This window comes from Rhincodon typus, chromosome 19, assembly GCF_021869965.1.
Source record: "Rhincodon typus isolate 14 chromosome 19, sRhiTyp1.1, whole genome shotgun sequence".
NCBI classification, from domain to species: Eukaryota; Metazoa; Chordata; class Chondrichthyes; order Orectolobiformes; family Rhincodontidae; genus Rhincodon; species Rhincodon typus.
The window spans coordinates 24423350-24443167 of record NC_063350.1 but is presented as its reverse complement, the minus strand read 5'-3'; the positions used below and the strand labels follow the sequence as shown (position 1 = coordinate 24443167).

Below are 19818 nucleotides of genomic sequence, written 5' to 3'. Positions count from 1 at the left end.
GTTATTGTCAGTCACTGCCTACCAGAATGAAATGGAAGTAAGTGTGTTATCCTGGAATTCAAGTCAAGATCTGAAATCTGGAGTTGGATTTCTGTAAGGTTCAGCGCTTCAAGGATAATCATGCATGGTTCTGCTTCAAGCACAGAATTACACCAATGGCCATTATTGCTCAGAAATTTGAACTATAGAGTTCTTGTATTTGCGGTTTTGCAACGCCCATATAATAGTTCTCTGTGCAGAACGAGAAATAAAAAAAAAACTACCTTCATTTTGGTTCAGTGAGAGCATTCTCCTTTTCAGTTAGAAAATCCTAGCATTAAGTCTCTCCTATAGGCCTAATTTAGACAGACATCATAATGTAATAGTAAGGAAGTGCTGCATTCTTGATGGTGCCATCCTTCAAATGAGCTATTACACAGTTCCCAAATTCGGTGAAGTGATTTCAAGGATGGGAATTCTCCCAGTGTCTTGACCACATTGTCACTCAATCTTAAAGACATAAATAATTATTTGACTGGTTTGCTTCATAAACTGTTATATACAAATGATTTCTTTCATAAGTATTGGATAATGAGTTTTTTAGAAAGAGGAAATTTATGGAAGTTAATTGCAATGAAGTCTAGGCAAAAAAAGCAGCAATACCAGATAATACATGTTAGTTAGTTGCTCTTTCTCTGTTTATTAATAAAATGCACCTAGGAGGTGGTGGTAGAATTGAGTGTCTTCTGTAAATCAATTTGGAAGTACAGACTAGTGAGTGTCTGAAATTAAGAATCTACTGATGACCATGAATCTGTTGTCGATTGTTGGAAAAACCCATCACAAATGTCCTTCAGGGGAGGAAATCGGCCGTCATTACCTGGGCTGGCCTACGTGTGACTCCAGACCCACAACAATATGGTCGACTCTTAACTGCCCTCCTAAAATGGCTGAGCAAGCCACTCACAATTGAATCAATGGCTAGGAAGTCTCACCTAAGAGATAGAACTGGATGGACCATCTGGCATTGAGTGTCTACCATCAGCACTATTCTTAGTTCTAATCTACAGCATTTGTATAGAAGTGTATGTTGCCACAGCAACTTTGACCCATTGGGGGTACAGTTGTCTCAGTTGCCTAGACAAGCAATGTCAATCAGATTGGTGCTAATGGGATTGGATTTGATCCCTGTTCTAGTTGGGATGGATTCTGGACCTTCCTCCTTGCCCTACCCATGTTTTCAGGCAGAATGTTTTAAAATGAAAAATCTTTCCAACACATCACTGCTGTTCCTCCAAAGGGAAAAAATGTGCATGCAAAGATATGAATCAGACGTTGTCGGTCAGCTGTAGGTATGTACTTAGCTGGGAGATTGCTGTGTCCCTGGAAGAAAACTAGAGCAACTCTAATGGTAACTTGACTGTTCTCAAATATTTCCTGGAAGATAGCCAAGGAGTTGAAAAAAAACTGCCAAAAAATTGCTGTTATTACCTTTTTGCTAGGAGAATGAAGTGTATGTGATTGAGGTTCAAAGATCTAGTGAAGTGAGAAAATGTACTCTGACTCAAGGATGCACACTATTAATCTGCAATTGCCAAGTTTAAGATTAAATATGAAGTCAGTCGAGCATCATTTCTATGAATAAAATGCAATAAGCAATCCTGACACTCTTTTTTTGAAAGTTGAAATTCAGAGTTTGCTGATGGGACAAATAATTAACCTCTTTCAGCTACATACAACAACCATACCAAAGTAGCTGTGAAAACGATGAAGCCGGGCAGTATGTCTGTGGATGCCTTCCTCATGGAAGCTAATCTCATGAAGTCTCTTCAACATGATAAACTGGTGCGGCTTAATGCTGTCGTGACAAAGGAAGAACCAATCTACATCATTACAGAATACATGGCCAAAGGTAGAGTGTTGCTACTATTTATACAGCTCTTTCTTGCTCTTGATTGTTTTGAAAACCTTTAGAGTTCAGTGGTGATTATTATCATTCCCAAGTACAGTGTGCAGGACTTTTTACAAGTATATTTACTCCAACTGCTTCATAATACTTGACAGGCTTTGTTCTCTGTGTGATTGTTTTTGAAGATCGTATCTAATATGTTCACTCTTGCAGCTTGCATCTACTTCTACCAGGCTTGATGACTTGATTCTTCTGAAATTTTGTTTTGCATTTTCTGGATAACCAACTTCTGTTGTCTGTCAGGCAACAGGAGATTTTCAGTTTAAAGCAAGCCACTTCACAATGTGGTTTTCGGTGTACGAACATAATGTGGGCATTGTTATCCTTCATATGCACTGTCAAAGAAGAGTTGTCTATTGCCAAATAGTCTCCTGCTTTTTCATTATGGTTCATAATTCAATCAGATTGTCTACTTGACATCACTGGGTTTGGATTTCTTTGTAATCCTGAATGATCTCATGGCAGAAAAATTAGGACATTCGGGCCTCCCACTTCCTGTTTACCTCAAGTTCGTTTTTGTGGATGCATAAAGGCTGCTGGGTACCTGTTCAATTACTGGTGACTTCAGGGACCATCAAAAAGATTACTTGTTACCACTTCAGTAACATTGACCAACACCCTTCTCTAGAGGTGCATACTGTCAATTACCCCTTCATATCTGCATTAACTCCAAACTTGACTATTCTGCTGTCAGTGCTCCTCCCTAGAGTACATCCAATACACTGCATGTGTTTTAATGTACTAAGTCCTATTCAAACGTCACCCAGCTCGCTGTCCTCCTATCTGGCTTGATTTCAAAGTTAGAGTCATAGAAATACAGCAGAGAAACAGATCCTTTAGTCCAAACTATCCATGCCGACCAGATATCCTATATAAATCTAGTCCCGTTGGCCAGCATTTCGCCCATGTATCCCTCTAAAGTCTTCCTGTTCACTTACCAATCCAGGTACCTTTTTTTTTAATATGTTGTCATTGTACCTGTATCCACCACTTCCTCTGGCAGCTCACTCTATATATGCACTACCTTCTGTGTGGACTTTAGGGACCCCTTAGGTCCCTCGTATCTTTCCCCTTTCACCTTAAACCTATACCCTCTTGTTTTGGACGACTCCACCCTGGGGAATGGACCTTGCCTATTTACCCTATCCCTGCCCCTCATGACTTTATAAACTTCTGTAAGGTCACCCCTCAGCCTCTGATTTTCCAGGGAAAACAGTCCCAGCCTATTCAGCCTCTCCCTATAGCTTAAACCCTCCAACCCTGGCAACATCCTTGTAAATATTTTCCGAACCCTTTCTAGTTTCACAACATCTTTCTATAGGTGGGGGGGTGTGGGTAGACCAGAATTGCATGCGATACTCCAAAAGTGGCTGAACCAATGTCCTGTACAGCCAAGTTACCTCCTAGCTCCTATGCTTGATGCACTGACCAATAAAGGCAAGCATACCAAACCCTTTCTTCACTATCCTTATGCAACTCGCTTTTAAGGAACTATGAACCTGTACTGCAAAGTCTCTTCGTTGAGCAACACTCCCCAGGACCTTACTATTAAGTGTGTAACTAATGCTCTTATTTGTTGTTCCAAAATGCAGCACCTCACATTTATCTAAATTAAACTTCATCTGCCACTGCTCAACCCATTGACCCATCTGATCAAGATCACATTGTACTGAGCTAACTTTCACTGTCTGCTACACCTCCAATTTTAGTATCATCTGCAACTTACTAACCATACCTCCTATGTTCATATCCAAATGATTTATATAAATGACAAAAAGTAGCGGACCCAGCACCGATCCTTGTGGCACATCACTGGTCACAGGCCTACAGTCTGAAAAGTAACCCTCCTCCACCACCACCACCATTTTTTTCTACTTTTTGAGCCAGTTCTGTATCCAAATAGCTAGTTCTCCCTGTATTCTGTGTGATCTAACCTTGCTAACCAGTTTATCATGAGGAACCTTGTCGAATGCCTTACTGAAATCCACGTAGATCACATCCGGACGGTGTCCCTGGCCAAGCACTCCGATCCTATGCGGACCAACTGGTGGAGGTATTCACCAACATCACTTTCAACCTCTCCCTCCTACAAGTTGAAGTCTCCACCTGCTTCAAGAAAACCACCATATCTCTGTACCCCAAAAAAAAGTGTGCCTTAATAACTACCACCCAATAGCTCTGACTTCACAAATTGTGAAGTGCTTCGAGAGGCTGGTCACGGCCCACGGCCCACATCACCTCCAGTCTCCCAGCCTGCCTTGATCCCCTACAGTTTGCCTACCAACGTAACAGGTTCACAGAGGATGCTATATTCCTTGCCCTGCATTCATCCCTGGAACATCTGGATGACAAAGACACCTATGTCAGACTCCTGCTCATTGACTACAGCTCCGCCTTCAACACCATTATCCCCTCCAGACTGATCTCAAAACTCCGTGACCTCGGTCTCAGCTCCGCCCACTGCAATTGGATCCTCAGTTTTCTGTCCCACAGGCTGCAATCAGTAAAGGATAGGTAACTGTACCTCCTTCACAATAACACTCAACCCTGGAGCCCCCCCAAGGATGTGTCCTCAGTCCCCTACTGTACTCCTTGTACACCTACGTCTGTGTTGCCAAATCGTGTTAAGGGCTTGGATGGAGAGGAACTTAAATGTGCACAAGAAACTTTTCTGATTCAGTATGTGGGTGTACCTACTAGAGAAGGTGCAAAACTTGACCTACTCTTGGGAAGTAAGACAGGGCAGGTGACTAAGGTGTCAGTGGCGGAGCACTTTGGGGCCAGTGACCATAATTCTAATTAGCTTTAAAATAGTGATGGAAAAGGATAGACCAGATCTAAAGGTTAAAGTTCTAAAGCGGTGGAAGGCCAATTTTGACAGTATTAGGCAAGAACATTCAAAAGTTGTTTGGGGATAGGTGTTCACAAGTAAAAGGATGACTGGAAAATGGAAAGCATTCAAAAATGAGAGAACAAAAGTCCATAGACGGTATGTTCCTGTTAGGGTGAAGCGCAAGGCTGGTAGGTGTAGGGAATGCTGGATGACAAGAAAAATTGAGGTTTTGGTCAAGAATAAGAAGGAAGCATATGTCAGGTATAGACAGCAGAGATAGAGTGAATCCCTGGAAGAGTATAAAGATATTAGAAGTATACTTAAGAGGGAAATCAGGAGGGCAAAAAGGGAACATGAGATAGCTTTGGCAAATAAGGTTAAGGAGAATCCGAAGGGATTCTACAAATATATTAAGGTCAAAAGGGAAATTAGGGAGAGAATAGGGCCCCTTAAAGATCAGCAAAGTTCTCATCCTTGTTTTCAAATCCCTCCATGGCACCACCCCTTCCTGCCTCACTAATCTACTCCAGCTCCTACAACCCTTTGAGATATCTCTGTTCCTCCAATCACGGTCTCTTGCATATCCTTGATTTTTAATTACACCACCATTACCAGCCATTAACCACAGTTGCCATATCATTAAACCTCACCATTTCATCTTCCTCTCCTTCCTTCTTTGAAATGTTACTTAACTGATCTCTTTAATCAAGCCTTTGGCAATCTGCCTGAAAATCTCCTTGTGTGCCTCCGTTTCAAAATTTGTTTGATATCACTAATGTAAAGTCAATATAAAAGTCAATGAAGGGCAATATTTGCATACAAGCTGTAGTTTGCTATTGTATCGCCCTTTCTGGAAGATGGCAGCCAGTCCTAATATGCATTGAATAAAGATTTTATACTGTTTAGAATTTATGTGGGAACTATTTATATAGCCTGAAGATCAGAAAATAAGCAATGAATAATACTCAATACTCGGGTGTACCTTTTTAGATGTGTTTGGGAGCAAAACTTTTGTTTGCGATTTCATTGCCAGTTATGGCTGAGAATCATGTTGTTAAATTTAGCCTCAAAGTCAGAATTCTGTACGAACACTCCATATCAAAGCATTCTTTTGAATTGCATACTTTGTGAACACTGTCGCTTTGGAGCAATGAGTTTTAAACCTTCTGTTGTGCAATGAGAGAGCAACTCAATTGCATGTATGAAAGAAAGGATTGTGAAGTAGAAGCTTTTATGGAAAAAGTGATCGCCATGATCTCAGAGGGCTGTTCAGTCGTTCGAGAAATGACTGGTGGTGAGTTTAACCTGTGGGTTATCATGCCTCGGGTGAGGGGCAAAGTCATGAAGGTATGACCTTCATGGCAACCTCCGGCAATGCTGGAATTGAACCCTCACTGTTGATGTCACTAGCTGTCTACCAAACAGAGCTAACCAGCCCCCAGTGTCAAACAGAACAGTGATAGTGTGCTCTGGTACGATGTTGCTTTATTTAGTGTCACGCCATTGAAGTGTCAAACTGTTTGCCTTATTTGATGTTAACTGTATTGGTGTCTATTACATGTAATAAGTGCATGTCAACAAAACATTCATGTTAACACGCCCATGCTGACACCATCCAAGTTTTTGATGTGTAAAATTCAGCAACTGCATACTCCCAGATACATTGTAACTTGTAACTTGAAACTTAATACAGAAAGCTACAGAATGGAGGGATTTGGGAGTCCTTGTCCACGATTCACAAAAAGCTATCATCCTAGTTCAGTGGGTAATAGGGAAGGCACGTGGAATGTTGACCTTTTTATTTCAAGGGGATTGGAATATAAATGCAGAGAGGTTTTTCTAAAACTATACAAGGCACTAGTCAGACGTCTGCTGTAATACTGAATAGTTTGTCAAGGAAAGATATACTGCCCCTTCCAATCCAGTCTAGAAGAGGTGCACAGGCAGACACCAGATACGGAGGGAATGTTTAATGAGGAGAAGTTGAATAGGTTTGACCTGTACTCATTGGAGTAGAAAAGCATGAGGTGTTTTATTATTCACTGGTCAGACATGGGTATCACTGGCTGGCCAGCATTTATTGCCATCCCTAGTTGCCCTTGAGAAGGCGGTGGTGAACTGCCTTCTTGAACCACTGCCGTACACGTAGCTTAACCCATAAATGGCCTTCGGGAGGAAATCCTCTGAAGCAAATGTACAAGACACTTGGGGGACTTGACCAGTTAGATGTGGAATGGTTGTTTCCCCATGTGGGAATGCCCAGGTCCTGAGGACATAATTTCAGAAACAAGGGTTGCATGTTTAAAACATTAGATGAGGAGGAATTTCTTCTGAGAGTAGTAAATCTATAGAATTCTTTAATGCAGAGGTCTGTTGAGGATGAGTCAATAAGTATATTCAAGATTCTGAGAGGCAGTTTTTTTTTAACCAGTAAGGCAATCAAGGGTTATAGGAAAAGGCAGGAAAGTGGAGTAGAGGATTTTTAGATCAGCCATGATCTTAGTCAACGACAGAACAGACTCGATGGCCTGAAATGGCCTACTTCTGCTCTATTTCTTATTGTCTAATTCTAATTCTATTTCATTTTTCTTTTGCTTTTTGAGACCATAAAGAGCAGGTGTTTCCCTCTAGTGTTTCTCAAGATATTTTATCAAAGCACCTCTTGTTTTTCTCAAATTTTAGTGACAAGAAATAAGCCACTTGCACATTAGTAAGTCGGGCATTTAAATTGCCATTACCATAGCCATAAAATTTCCACAGTTGGCTGGAGACCAGAGTAAATCTAACCACTTCTTGCAGAAAACTGTTAACTTTATGCTATGTATAATAGACTTTTTAGCTGTGTTTATTCTATGTGTAAGAACTCAACACCAGCAGCCTGAATTTATGTAATGTGTTAACATGGGAAAAATACCACTAGGAGCTCCACAATAGCGGAATTGGGTAAAAAGTGGCGTTTTACCAAAGGTGATATTAAGATCATGACCAAAGAGGTGAATTCGAAGATGTGCCTTCAAAGCTAAGGGATAATTTGAGGTAAACAAGGCACACCCAATGCAGGATTAGGCCGTACAGCCTCTGTACACTTTCCGCTACTTAGTTTATATTATGGTTCTCTTCCTTCAATTTACCAATCCAACTTCATTCTGTGACCTTTTTAATACCCTTCCCTAACAAAAATTTATCACCCTTGGTTAGATTTTAAATTTTAAAACTTTAAATTTTCAATTTGTCTAACCTCCAACTTTTTGAGGAGTTGACAGTGCCCGGAGTTGGGGAGGGGTTGAAATCTCAATTGCTTGTGAGGAAGGAGGCCATTCAACTCTCTGTCCGTCCGTCTGTCTGACCCACCCACCCATTTTAACCCAATGCCACCCTCCTGACACTTCCCATTGGATGATTATTTTAAATTGGTTCAATTGAGGCATTGTTTCTACCTTGACCACACTGTCAGGGTGTGCACTCCAGATCCTGAATACTTGCTGTGTGGAAAAGGGTTTTACTGATGTTGCATTTGGTTCTTTTGCAAAACACTTTGAGAACCAGAGGGCATAGTTTTAATCCACTAACAAGTTGGAAGTTTCTCCCTATCCACTCTTATGATTTTGAAAACCTCCATTAACTCTTCTCTTAGCCTTCCCCTCTCCAGAGAAAATGGTCTCAACCTCTCCAGTCTTTCTTCATCAATGAAGTGTCTCATCCCTGGAGCCATTCTCAAACCTCTTCTGTACTCGCTCCAGTATATTCATAGCCTTCCTATACTGTGGCACTCAAAACTGTACACAATACTCCTCCGATTAAGATCTAAACAGTGTCTTATATAAGTTAATCATAACCTCCCTGTATTTACAATCTATGCCCTACTTACAAAGCGTAAAGTACTATATATTTCGTTAACAGACCTCTCTTTTAGTCATGGAACCTTTAATGAATTGTGTACGTTTCCACGCAGGTGTCTCTGATCTAGCACACCCTTTAGAATAGTACCTTTATTTCTTTTACAGACTCTCCATGCTCGTCATATCAGAGGGTAAGACGGTGGTGAGCACTTATTGGTTGTGGTGGACAGTCTGACCAATATCGGATGTGCAGAATTTGACATTTGGGAAGGGACTGATAAAGATGGGTTTAGAGCCATTCAAAAACACTGCATGTCAGTGACTTGAAGACAGACCTTGGCGGGGCGTGGTGGGATGGGTGGCTGTTTGCCAGTCTTCAGTATATGCACAATATGAGGCAGTAAACAACACTTTTGCCAATGGCCTCCTGACTCTGCTTGACAATGAATCCAAACTGAGATGTCATTGAAAGGTCCAAGGTTCCAAAAGAAACAGTTTTAAATGGAGTCAGTGGTGTACCCTCCTGTTCTGCTGTTGGCAGAAGATCTGGACCATTTGGACAAATAAGTTACTAGGATATTGGGTTGGGGTTGCAAATTGAAATAGAAAACATGCTGCTGTACCAATCCCATTTCTCCTTTTCACTTCCTCCTTCCTTTCTTTCCCGTTTTAAATGTCACTGTAATGCCTTCCTCCTTGTGTTTAATTTTAGAAAGCGCCACCCAGTTTTGACTATAAAGAGCATAGACTTTATTTAGGCCATCCAAGACAATCCTAATGATAGTTATTTGCCCTATTTAACAAGATCTAAGTGAACTTTTCCTTGTGTGAGCATCTTAAAGCAGTCCAAGTGCCAAGAAAAATAGAAAAAATGCCAGTAACCTATTTCTCCTAATCTTATTTGCCTGCTTTCTCACAACCACTTTCTAAAAGTTGAACTTTGACCACAGTATCAAAATCCTGTCTTTATATTTGTGTATAGATTGATGCATATTTGCTTTAGCTTTCAAAGCAACACATTAAGCAAAGATGCAGAGAGAGATAGTGATATTCACTAAAATAAATTTGCATACAGTTCCCTTTTCTGTTGAAGTCGCGAATTGCCGTGTTGGCTTTAGGAATTTTTTTATTTAATGACTCATTAAAGATAGAAGTATCTTAAATGTGTAGTCTCTTTCCATTCATTGTGATTTTTTTGTACTTTTTAAACTAATTTACTCATAACCAACCTAAGGTCTCTTTAAATCTAGAATTCAGTTCCTGTATGCTTTCAGTTAACGGTTCAATTTTGCTCAGAAGGAGAAACACTTCAATTTACAACCAGGGTATAACTTTCTACATTGAGTGGATGCTGGTATTGCAGTGACGCTGGATCAGCTTGGTATGACTGGATCTGGAAAATAAGCCTTCAGTACCATAACTAGGTTATTGTCAGGACTCCTTGACTTCGCAGTATACGGCATCTTGAGCCATTTCTTGGTAGGTTATGAAGTGAATTGAGTTTGTTGAAGACTGGCAATTTTGACATTGGTGTCCTTGGTTGGAGGCCAAATTGGATCATGCATCCGTCATAGCGACAGACATTGGATGTTACAGTCAGGTGGTTAAGAAGGCATATGGTATACTTGCCTTTGGTCAAGGCATAGAGTTTAAAAACAGGCGGGCTATTCTGGAACTATATAAAGTGTTGGTTAGGCCACAGCGAGAGTATTGTCTGCAGTCCTGGAGTCCACGTTATAGGAGGGATGTGAAAGCACGAGAGAGTGCAGAGGACATTTACCGGGATAGAGTTTAGGCTGGACGGTTTAAGAAGAGAGAATGGACAGACTGGGGTTGTTTTCCTTCAGAGCAGAGGAGATAGAGAGGGGACATGATTGAGATGTATAAAATTGAAGGGCATTGTTAGGGCAGACAGGCAACAATTATTTTCCCTTTGCTGAGATTTTTTTCATCGATAGCCACAGGGGAGGTGCCCGAAGACTGGAGGTTGGCTAACGTGGTGCCACTATTTAAGAAAGGTGATAAGGACTATAGACCAATGTACCTGACGTCAACAGTGGGTAAGTTGTTGGAAGGGATTCTGAGGGACAGGATTTACATGTATTCAGAAAGGCAAGGACTGATTAGGGATAGTCAATATGGCTTTGTCCGTGGAAAAATCTCACTAACTTGATTGAGTTGTTGTTTTTTTTTTTGTATAAGTAATGAAGGCAAAACAGTGGAAGTTGTCTCTATGGACTTCAGTAAGGTATTCGACAGTTCCACATAGTAGACTAGTTAGCAAGGTTAGATCATGTGGAACAGGGGGAACTAGCCATTTGGATACAAAATTGGCTGGAACGTAGGAGACGGAGGGTGGTGATGGAGGATTGCTTTTTGAACTGGAAGCCTGTGACCAGCGGTGTGTCGCAAGGATCTGTGTTGGGTCCACTGCTTTTTGTCACTTATATAAATGATTTGAATATGAACATAGGTGGTACGGTTAATAAGTTTGCAGGTGGCATCAAAATTGGTGTCGTGGATAGTGAAGTAGGTTACCTCAGTGTATAACAGGACCTTGATCATATGGGCAAATGGACCAAGAAGTGGCAGATGGAGTTCAATTTAGATAATGTGAGATGTTGCATTTTGTTGGGGCAAATCAGGGCAGGACTTGTACATTTAATAAGGTCCTGGGGAGTGTTGCTGAACAAAAGAGGCCTTAGGCTGTAGGTTAATAGTTCCATGAAAGTGGAGTTGCAGGTAGACAGTGTGGTGAAAAAAGTTCTTGGTACACTTGCCTTTATTGGTCATTGCATTGAGTATTGGAGTTGGGAGGTCATGTCGCAGCTGTACGGGACATTGGTTAGACCACTATTGGAATACCATATTCAATTCTGATCTCCCTGCTATAGGAAAGATGTTGTTAAATTTGCAAGGGTTCAGAAAAGATATATGCAAGAATGTTGCCAGGGTTGGAGGTTTTCGGCTATAGGGAAAGGCCAAATAGGCTGGGGCTATTTTCCCCGGAATGTTGGAGGATGAGGGGTGACCTTTATAGAAGCTTATAAAATCATTAGGGCCATAGATAGAGTAAATAGGCAAGGTCTTTTCCCCAGGTTAGGGGAGTCCAAAACTAGAGGGCTTAGGTTTAAGGTGAGATGGGATAGGTTTGAAAGGGTCCTGAGGTGCAATGTTTTCATGCAGAGGTTTGTGCGTGTATGGAATTGGTTGGTGGAGGCTGGTACAATTACAACATTTAAAAGGCATCAGAATGGGCATATGAATAGGAAGGATATAGAGAGTTATGAGCCCAATGTTGGCAAACAGGACTAGATTAACATTGAATATCTGGTTGGCATGGACAAGTTGGGCTGAAGGGTCTGTTTCTGTGCTGTGCATCTCTATTACTTTATGATGGGACAAATGACCGGGGGCATAGATTTAAGGCAAGGGGTAGAAGGTTTAGAGGGGATGTGAGGAAAAACCTTTTCACTCGGGTGGTGGTGGGAATCTGGAAGTCGATGCCTGTAAGGCAGGTAGAGGCAGAAACCCTCAACATGTACGAAGCTTTAGATGTGTACTTGCAATTCCAAGGCATTAAAGGCTTTTAGCGAAGTGCTGGAAAGTGAGATTAGACTAGATGGTAGAGATAGTAGGAGCTGAAGATGCTGGAGAATCTGAGATAACAAGGTGTGGAGCTGGATGAACACAGCAGGCCAAGCAGCATCAGAGGAGCAGGAAGGCTAGTTGGTGGTTGTTTTTGACCAGTACAGACGTGATGGGCAGATGGGCCTTTTTCTGTGCCGTATATCTCTGATTCTATGCCATACTTAAAAATGAAAATCACCTGACCGAATATTTGGATGTTTAACTGGGCTCCTATGTACCCAGGACGTTGACCCTAGAGACTGGTCTTGCTTGGCATCCATTTTAGGCCTGATAATATATAAACAATGTCTGTAAGATAGGTAATTAAGTGGGGAAAAAGCTAATATGGTCTTATCTAATTCTGCCTAAGGAGCAATATTATCTGAAAAGCTTCTGGTGGTCTTGTGCTTTACTGGATAGGGAAGCTGTTCTCTGGGTGGATAAAATTGTATCAACCTGATGTTCATCCAAATAGCAATGTAAACTACAAGGGCTAAAGATTTTACTTACTGGCTAGCTGAACCATACAATGAGAGAAGTGGACTTTGATCTGAATTCAGTGGAGTCCAATCACTTGACTGGTTTCATTGTTAATAAACTTTCTTGAATGATGATCACCTTTGATCATTTACCGCAGGGTAAAACCCCTTAGAACTATCACAACCAAATCTTCAGAATGGAAGAAAATGAGGCAAGGAGACAAATCTGAATCCCAGCTATATGAAAGAAACTTCCAAAAATTGAATATAGTAGTGGAGAAATCCATGGGGATCATTTTAACATAAATCACTTGAGAAATGGGCAAGTTTGTGCTGCTGTCCATTTTTAAGTCTTGTTCAATTTTACCGTCCATAAATCCTCCCTCTGTCCAACTATAATTATGCACATTTTGTGATCTGCTTCAACCATCAAACTGTTCTGAACTTGGGCACTTCATGTCTGTTTACAAATGACTATCATTCGTTTTTTTTTAAAACAGGCGTTTAGAATTTAATAATGAGAAGAAAACAATCAATTGGGTCAAATCCCTTTCATGCTTTAAATTCAAAAGATTAATATGCTGGGACATCCTTTCCTGCCCATCCCACCAAATAAAAGGTGTTCATTCCTTCAGTTCTGTATTGATTTGAATTAGTCCCTTTGCTGTATATATCAGGGTAGCTATTGTAAATGAACAAGCACCCAATTATTTGCAACCTTGAACAGTGTGGGGGAGGATGCAAGTTCCTGTGGTCAGTCAAGAGCGTAAATTATGCGCTAGATTTCAGCTTCACTGTTTTCTGCAGTCAGTTTAAACCACAACAGCTGATACTGGGCAAACTGCAAGAGGAAATAAAGATTTTGTTTTAAATGCATAACAAATGCTTTCAAAAGAAATGTTTTTGCTTCTGTTTTATCATTGCTGCAAAACAAATATTTTCATTAGCATGTTATTCATTTGAGAACTAGGTAGTGTTCAATTTAAAGCATGCAAGTGTTGATCACTTTATTGTTTACAATATGTTCAGGAGTATTGATTGACAAACGGGAGGGTAATTTAATATTTTTTTGAAGGAAATTTGAAAGAGCTTTTAATAGTGTAGCCAAGTAAATCCATAAAGCATGTCTACAAATTGTACCTCAATCCCCAGCTGTCTAAATTGACCACTGTTGTATAGTTCACCCCAGGATAGTTTAGCTGGTCTGTAATATGATCAGTTAGGTAAGATTGTTATGAACTTCCATTCAAAATTTTAGATCGTTGCAAATCATTGCCAAATTTAAATAAACTACATATAAAAAGCTGCAGATTCATGTTGTTATTATTACTTGTGCGTTCTGAATTAGCCAACAAAATTATTTGTTTGTACTTAAGCATATCTTAAATTGTTAACAAGCAATTAAAAATTATTGAGGAATAATGTAGTTTTAGCAGCTCTGGTTTAACTGAAGATTTAAATTTTGAAATTGCCTGCCACTCGAACTCATTTGTCCCATTTACCTTATTCAAAGCAGTACAAGTCATTAATAGAGCTTGTAATTAAATTGGACTGAAATGTTAGGGTATGAATGTTTAACTAATTGGATTTAACTTATGGCTACTATTTTAAAATAGGCTATCATCTCCAGTTAGAATAGCCAGAGAAAATTTGCACACATTGAAGCATTGGTATTGTGAAAACCCATTTATAACACCTGGAGAAAATTCTAAGACAATGTATTTAATATTGCTCAGTAGTAAATTAGCAACTAATTGCTAATTTAGTTAGAGAAAAGAGAAGAACTTCTCTTTTATCATTCTTCCTTCCTTCCTTCCTTCCTTCCTTCCTTCCTTTAACTTGCCTGCCACTTCTCAGAACCTTCAAGTGCTGTTCACCAAATACCCCTGTCCTTTCTGAATACAGCTTAAACAATGACAGATCAGGTGCCAACATCCGCTGTTTCAAACCCTTCCCTATACTCACCACACCCTATCTCTGTAACATCAAGTCCCATAACTCTCCAATATCTGTTTCTGCAATTCTGGTTCCTTGGGCAACTCTAATTTTATTAACCATTTCACCATTAGTGATGACACTTTCAGTTATCTAGACCCTAACCTCTGGAATTCCCTTCCTAAACGTTACTGGTGAGCTACCTCTTTCATTAGCTTCATGATACTGCTTTAGACATTCCTCTGCTTTTAAGTCATCTGTCCCAGTGTGTACAATGAGGCTCAGTATTGAATTTGCTTTGATTATGATTTTATAAGATGCCTTTGCATTTTACTTTGAAAGTGCTGCATTTCTTTTACTCTGTGGAGACTCGCCTTTATTTCCTATTCACCAAGGGTAGGAAGTGCCACAAATCCATATGTAAGAGCCTCCCCCTAGACTTTTCCATCCTGAATTATTACAATAAATAATCAAGCGTTTACTTTGAAAAATGCTCAATTTCATTCCTGATATGGCAGCTGCACTTGATTTAATATGAGGATTCTGAGGGGGTCTGCCTCCCCAGTACCCATTTATACATTTTTTTTTCTGGTATCTTGGAGAAAGCCTTGAAGTAAAACCTGAACAGGGACCTTACTCGAGTGCTCTAAGAAAACTATCTTTGTTTTGGAATTGGGTGTTATATCAGTTACCTCTTCCTCCTCCTCCAATTGGCCCTATCCTCTGACTTCCTTGCAGAGGCCAGGGGGTCATTCTTGGTAACCAACAAGAAAGCAAAAATCAATTGCATGAAAAAGGATTCCTTCCAGCTTAGATTAAAATAAAGTCAATGTTCAAGGTCAAACTGGATTTTCCCCTGGCAGGAGTAGTCTTGCTAAGTAATGGATCTGAGCCCTCACTATAGTAAAGCACTTCACTTGGGAGGTGAGGTGGAGAGTGATGTGGGTAAAAGTAAAAGCTTAATTTTTTTTCCTCTGGTTGTCAATGATTTAAAGCTATTTAGAAGTTAACATCCTGGTCTGAGCCATAGTTTCTATCTAAGAAATTAATAGAGATTCTTTTGATAACCCAGGTGTAAATGGAAAAACAACATTGTTCTGTACACTTTGTTTGTATTGTCAGCCTTCTAAAACTTGGTGGTGCTTGGGTGATTTAATCCTTCTTTGTCTGTTACAGGGAGTTTATTAGATTTCTTGAAAAGCGATGAAGGGAACAGATTGCAGTTGCCCAAGCTGATTGATTTTTCAGCTCAAGTAAGTTATTTTAATTACTTTATAGATCTGTGCAAAAGAACTATCAGACACAACATAATTAAAATATTTGAAATTATATAGAAGTGTTTTTAAATGAGTAAGTTACAATATTCTATGGTGCTATGGGATATTTGAAAAGTTAGAAATGCAACAAATGTCTAGATAATTCAGTGGCGAGCTATATTATGCATATTTGCCCTTGGGCCCTGTTTGAACTGAGGCCTGAAAACTGGTGGCAGTCCTTCAACAACTAATTCTGACTCTTGGTCATTCTCTTAACTGAATCTGCTGTCGCTGTGCATACTTGACCTCTGTCACTGCAGAAAGGAACTTTTTGAGTATGGTGCGAAGGGCACTTGAATTAATTACCTAAAAATCTGGGATGAGGCAGATGCTGCCCAATTTCTCAACCAGTTCTCCTTTTTATTTCAAAAAAAAATAAAATGTCTTGTTTACTGTTAACATTAATAAGGCTTTTGCACATTAGCATTCATAGTTTAAGAATACATTACATGAAAATGTGTTAAACGTACCTAAACCGCACTTACGATTGCAGCAGATCACAAAGATTGCTCTGAGCATTTTACAGTTAACAGTTGGCCTTTAAGAATCCAGAAAGTTTGATAATTTGTTTCTAATTAAACATTTCTCTCTTTTTCTGTCTTGGTAACAATCCACACGTTTCAGCATTGCATATTGGGTGGCCTAGTGGTATTATCGCTAGATTGTTAACCCAGATAATATTCTGGGGACCCAGGTTCAAATGCCACCATGGCAGATGGTGGAATTTGAATTCAATAATCTGGAATTAAGAATTTAATGATGACAGTGAGTCCATTGTCGGAAAAACCCATCTGGTTCACTAATGTACTTTTAGGGAATGAAACTGCCATCGTTGCCTTGTCTGGCCTGCATGTGACTCCAGGCCCACAGCAATGTGGTTGACTCTCAACTGCCCTCTGGGCAATTAGGGATGGGCAATAAATGCTGCTCTGCCAGCGACTCCCTCACCCCATGAATGAATAAAGAAAAAAAAGGTATTCTGCAATTTTTGTAGCGCAATGGTAGTATCCCTGTCTTTGAACCAGGGTTCAAATGTGTAATAACACCTCTGAACAGGTTGATTTATAAAACATTTTTTCTTTTTTTAAAAACAATTATAATTAAAATTAAATCAGAACTTCTTAGAGTTTGGTTAAACAACTGCCCTTAATGACTTCAGTTAGTGAGGTGGTTTATTTATTATTGTTTACATCAGGCTACCAAAAGAGGTTTAAAATCTTTATTTGTCATTGTATAGTAGTTTTGCTCTTAATTGCTATTCTGCCAAACAAATGTTTTTATGGAAAGATCTTTAATTTATATATCAGCTTTTGATTTTCAACAGTTTGGTATAAGACCATTCCTCAACTTTACAGAAAATTGTAAATGTATAGCTTCCTTTTCGAAGGATTAATGTTTAGAAATTGTCATGTTTATTAGTGCCTATTTACATGTTGTTCCATTTCCTGAATTCCAACTGTACTACCACTACATGCTGTGCAGGTAACTCCTTTTATATGTCTGTGGAGCAACTGGACCCTGTGCTATCCTGACACAGCTGAACTACCTGATCCAATTCTAGGATTAGAGAACTCATGCACACAGTACTTGTCTGCAAATTCGTATATATCCAATAAATTTGTACTAAAAATAATTCAATAAAAGATATACTTACTGCAACATATAAGATTTTAAGGTAGGGCATGACAAGGTAGATACTAGAAGGATGCCATTCCAGAACATGCCTTCAAAATAAGGGGTCTCCTATTTAAGTCAGACAAGGTTAAGCTTATTTTCACAGGGGTCATGCATCTTTGCAATTTTGAGACTTAGTGTCGGTTGGTCTGTTGAATATGTTGAAGGCTGGATTTGACTTCTGATCCACAACAAAGTTGAGGATTCGTGGTGTCAGGCAGGAAAGTGGATTCATAGTCAGAATTAGAACAGTCACGTTTATATTGAATGAATTGTGGAGAAAACCCAAAGAGTGAACGGCCCAATGCTGTTCCTATTCCCCTTAAAATCTAATGATCACAGGAAGATCAGAAGCAACTGGGAAATTGCGTAGAACTTCAACCAGCACTGATTTAAATGATCAGTCCAAAAATTGGACGTGGTTTAGTCCTAACCTGCTGTGTTGAGTTCTTGGAGGTGTTTTTTGTCCCTTTTTATGATTGGTGCCAAGGATTGTATAATGTGGAAATGAAAGCTAGTCTCTGTGATGGTGACCATCGAACCATCACTGATCATTGCAAAAACCCATCTGGTTCACTAATGTTCTTTAGGGAAGGGAATTTACCACCTCACCTAGTTTAGATATGCCACGAAAGCTGCAGCAGTGGGGTAACTCTTAACTGTTCTCTGAAATGGCCAAGTGAGTCACTCATTTGTCATAATCAAGGGCAGTTAGGTATGGGAAACATTACCACCCACATCCATTGGTGAAAACAATGACTGTAGACATGGCCATGTCCCTCTTCCCAACATTCAGCAATAAAAGCTACCAGTGAAAAACTTTGCAACATATCCTTTTTTCAGCGTTGTATCTAATTAGACAAGCAATACCCTTGTACATTTCCTTAAAGCTTGACTTGCGGGTGCCTTCCTCTGATCCTTTTCACTTCCCCTATAGCTGGAGCATAGAGACTGGAAAGTAACCAGCTTTGACTGAGGGAGGTGCAGTTGGCTTTGACCTATCGTGGCCTGGATAGCAGCAGTCTGAGCTGGCTGACTGAAACAATGGCAACGGCACTGGAAGAATGACATTGATGGTTAACACAAATGCAATCATCCTGAGAGAGGCTTCCTCTCAGTTGCAGTGGCAACCAGCAGATGGGTCGTCCATTACTTAGTCTGCCAGTGCTGTCAATGAGTTGCTGTTACCACATACATAATGAAGAGGCTGGGCTCCAAGATGTGCATAATGACATCTGCCAGTTTTGTCTAGGTTCCTGGACAGTGACAGGAGATCTGGCAAGCTGCCATTGTCCCAACCATCTATATGTCAGTTCATCAGCATTCTCCTATATGTCATCCAATTCAAGTTTTCACCTAAACAATCCAGAGCAGAACCCATCTGTCACTTCATCCTCTAGGGAGTTAACATAAAAATGATCCTTTTCCCTGGGATGGCTGTAGCCCACATTTGCATGATGGCTCATCATGTGGTATCCCTGCTTCTTTACTCTCGCTTGTATATTTGGGGAAATTTCATTTTTCTTTCATAAATAAAATGAGAAATTGCTGGAAAAGTTCATCAGGTCTGGCAACATCTGAGAACTGGGAAAGGATGAATAGTCACGCAACCCAAAACATTAATTCTGATTACTCTCCACGGATGCTGCCAGACCTGCTGAGGTTTTCCAGCAATTTCTATCTTCAATTCTGATTTACAGCATCCACAGTTCTTTAGGTTTTTATTCATTTTTCTTTCACTGGATGCGGGCATCACTGGCTAGCCCACTATTTATTTCCCACCCTAACTGAACAAGAGACAGCAGTGATGAGCTGCTGCCTTGAATCTCAAAAGTCGGTGTTGTTTTGATGCATCCACAGCACTGTAAGGGAGTTGGAGTTCCAACGCCATGATAAGGAAGGAAAGGTGATTCAAGTTCCAAGCCAGGATGGTATGTAACTTGGAGAACTTGCAGGTAGTGAGGTTTCCTTGAATCTGCTGCTGATATCCTTGGAAGTGATTGTAGCTTTGACTGGTTCTGTCAAAGGAGGCCTGGTGAGTTGTTTGCATTTCACCTTGTGGATATTACCCTCCTGCCTATATGTGTCAGCGGTGGAGGGAGTGAATGTAGCGCCAGAAAGGTGTCACTGTGCAAACACAGGGTATTCTGTCACACTCCTGACT

At 40.1% G+C, this 19818-nt stretch overlaps 1 protein-coding gene across 1 annotated transcript in view; it reads left to right on the top strand.

Annotated features, from left to right (window-relative positions):
• Positions 1-19818, top strand: part of hck (HCK proto-oncogene, Src family tyrosine kinase) — a 73666-nt gene that overhangs the window by 37398 nt on the left and 16450 nt on the right. The window contains exons 9-10 of the mRNA XM_020510930.2: positions 1709-1891; positions 15841-15917. Of these exons, the coding sequence (XP_020366519.1) occupies positions 1709-1891; positions 15841-15917 (260 nt within the window). The remainder of the gene's footprint in view (positions 1-1708; positions 1892-15840; positions 15918-19818) is intronic.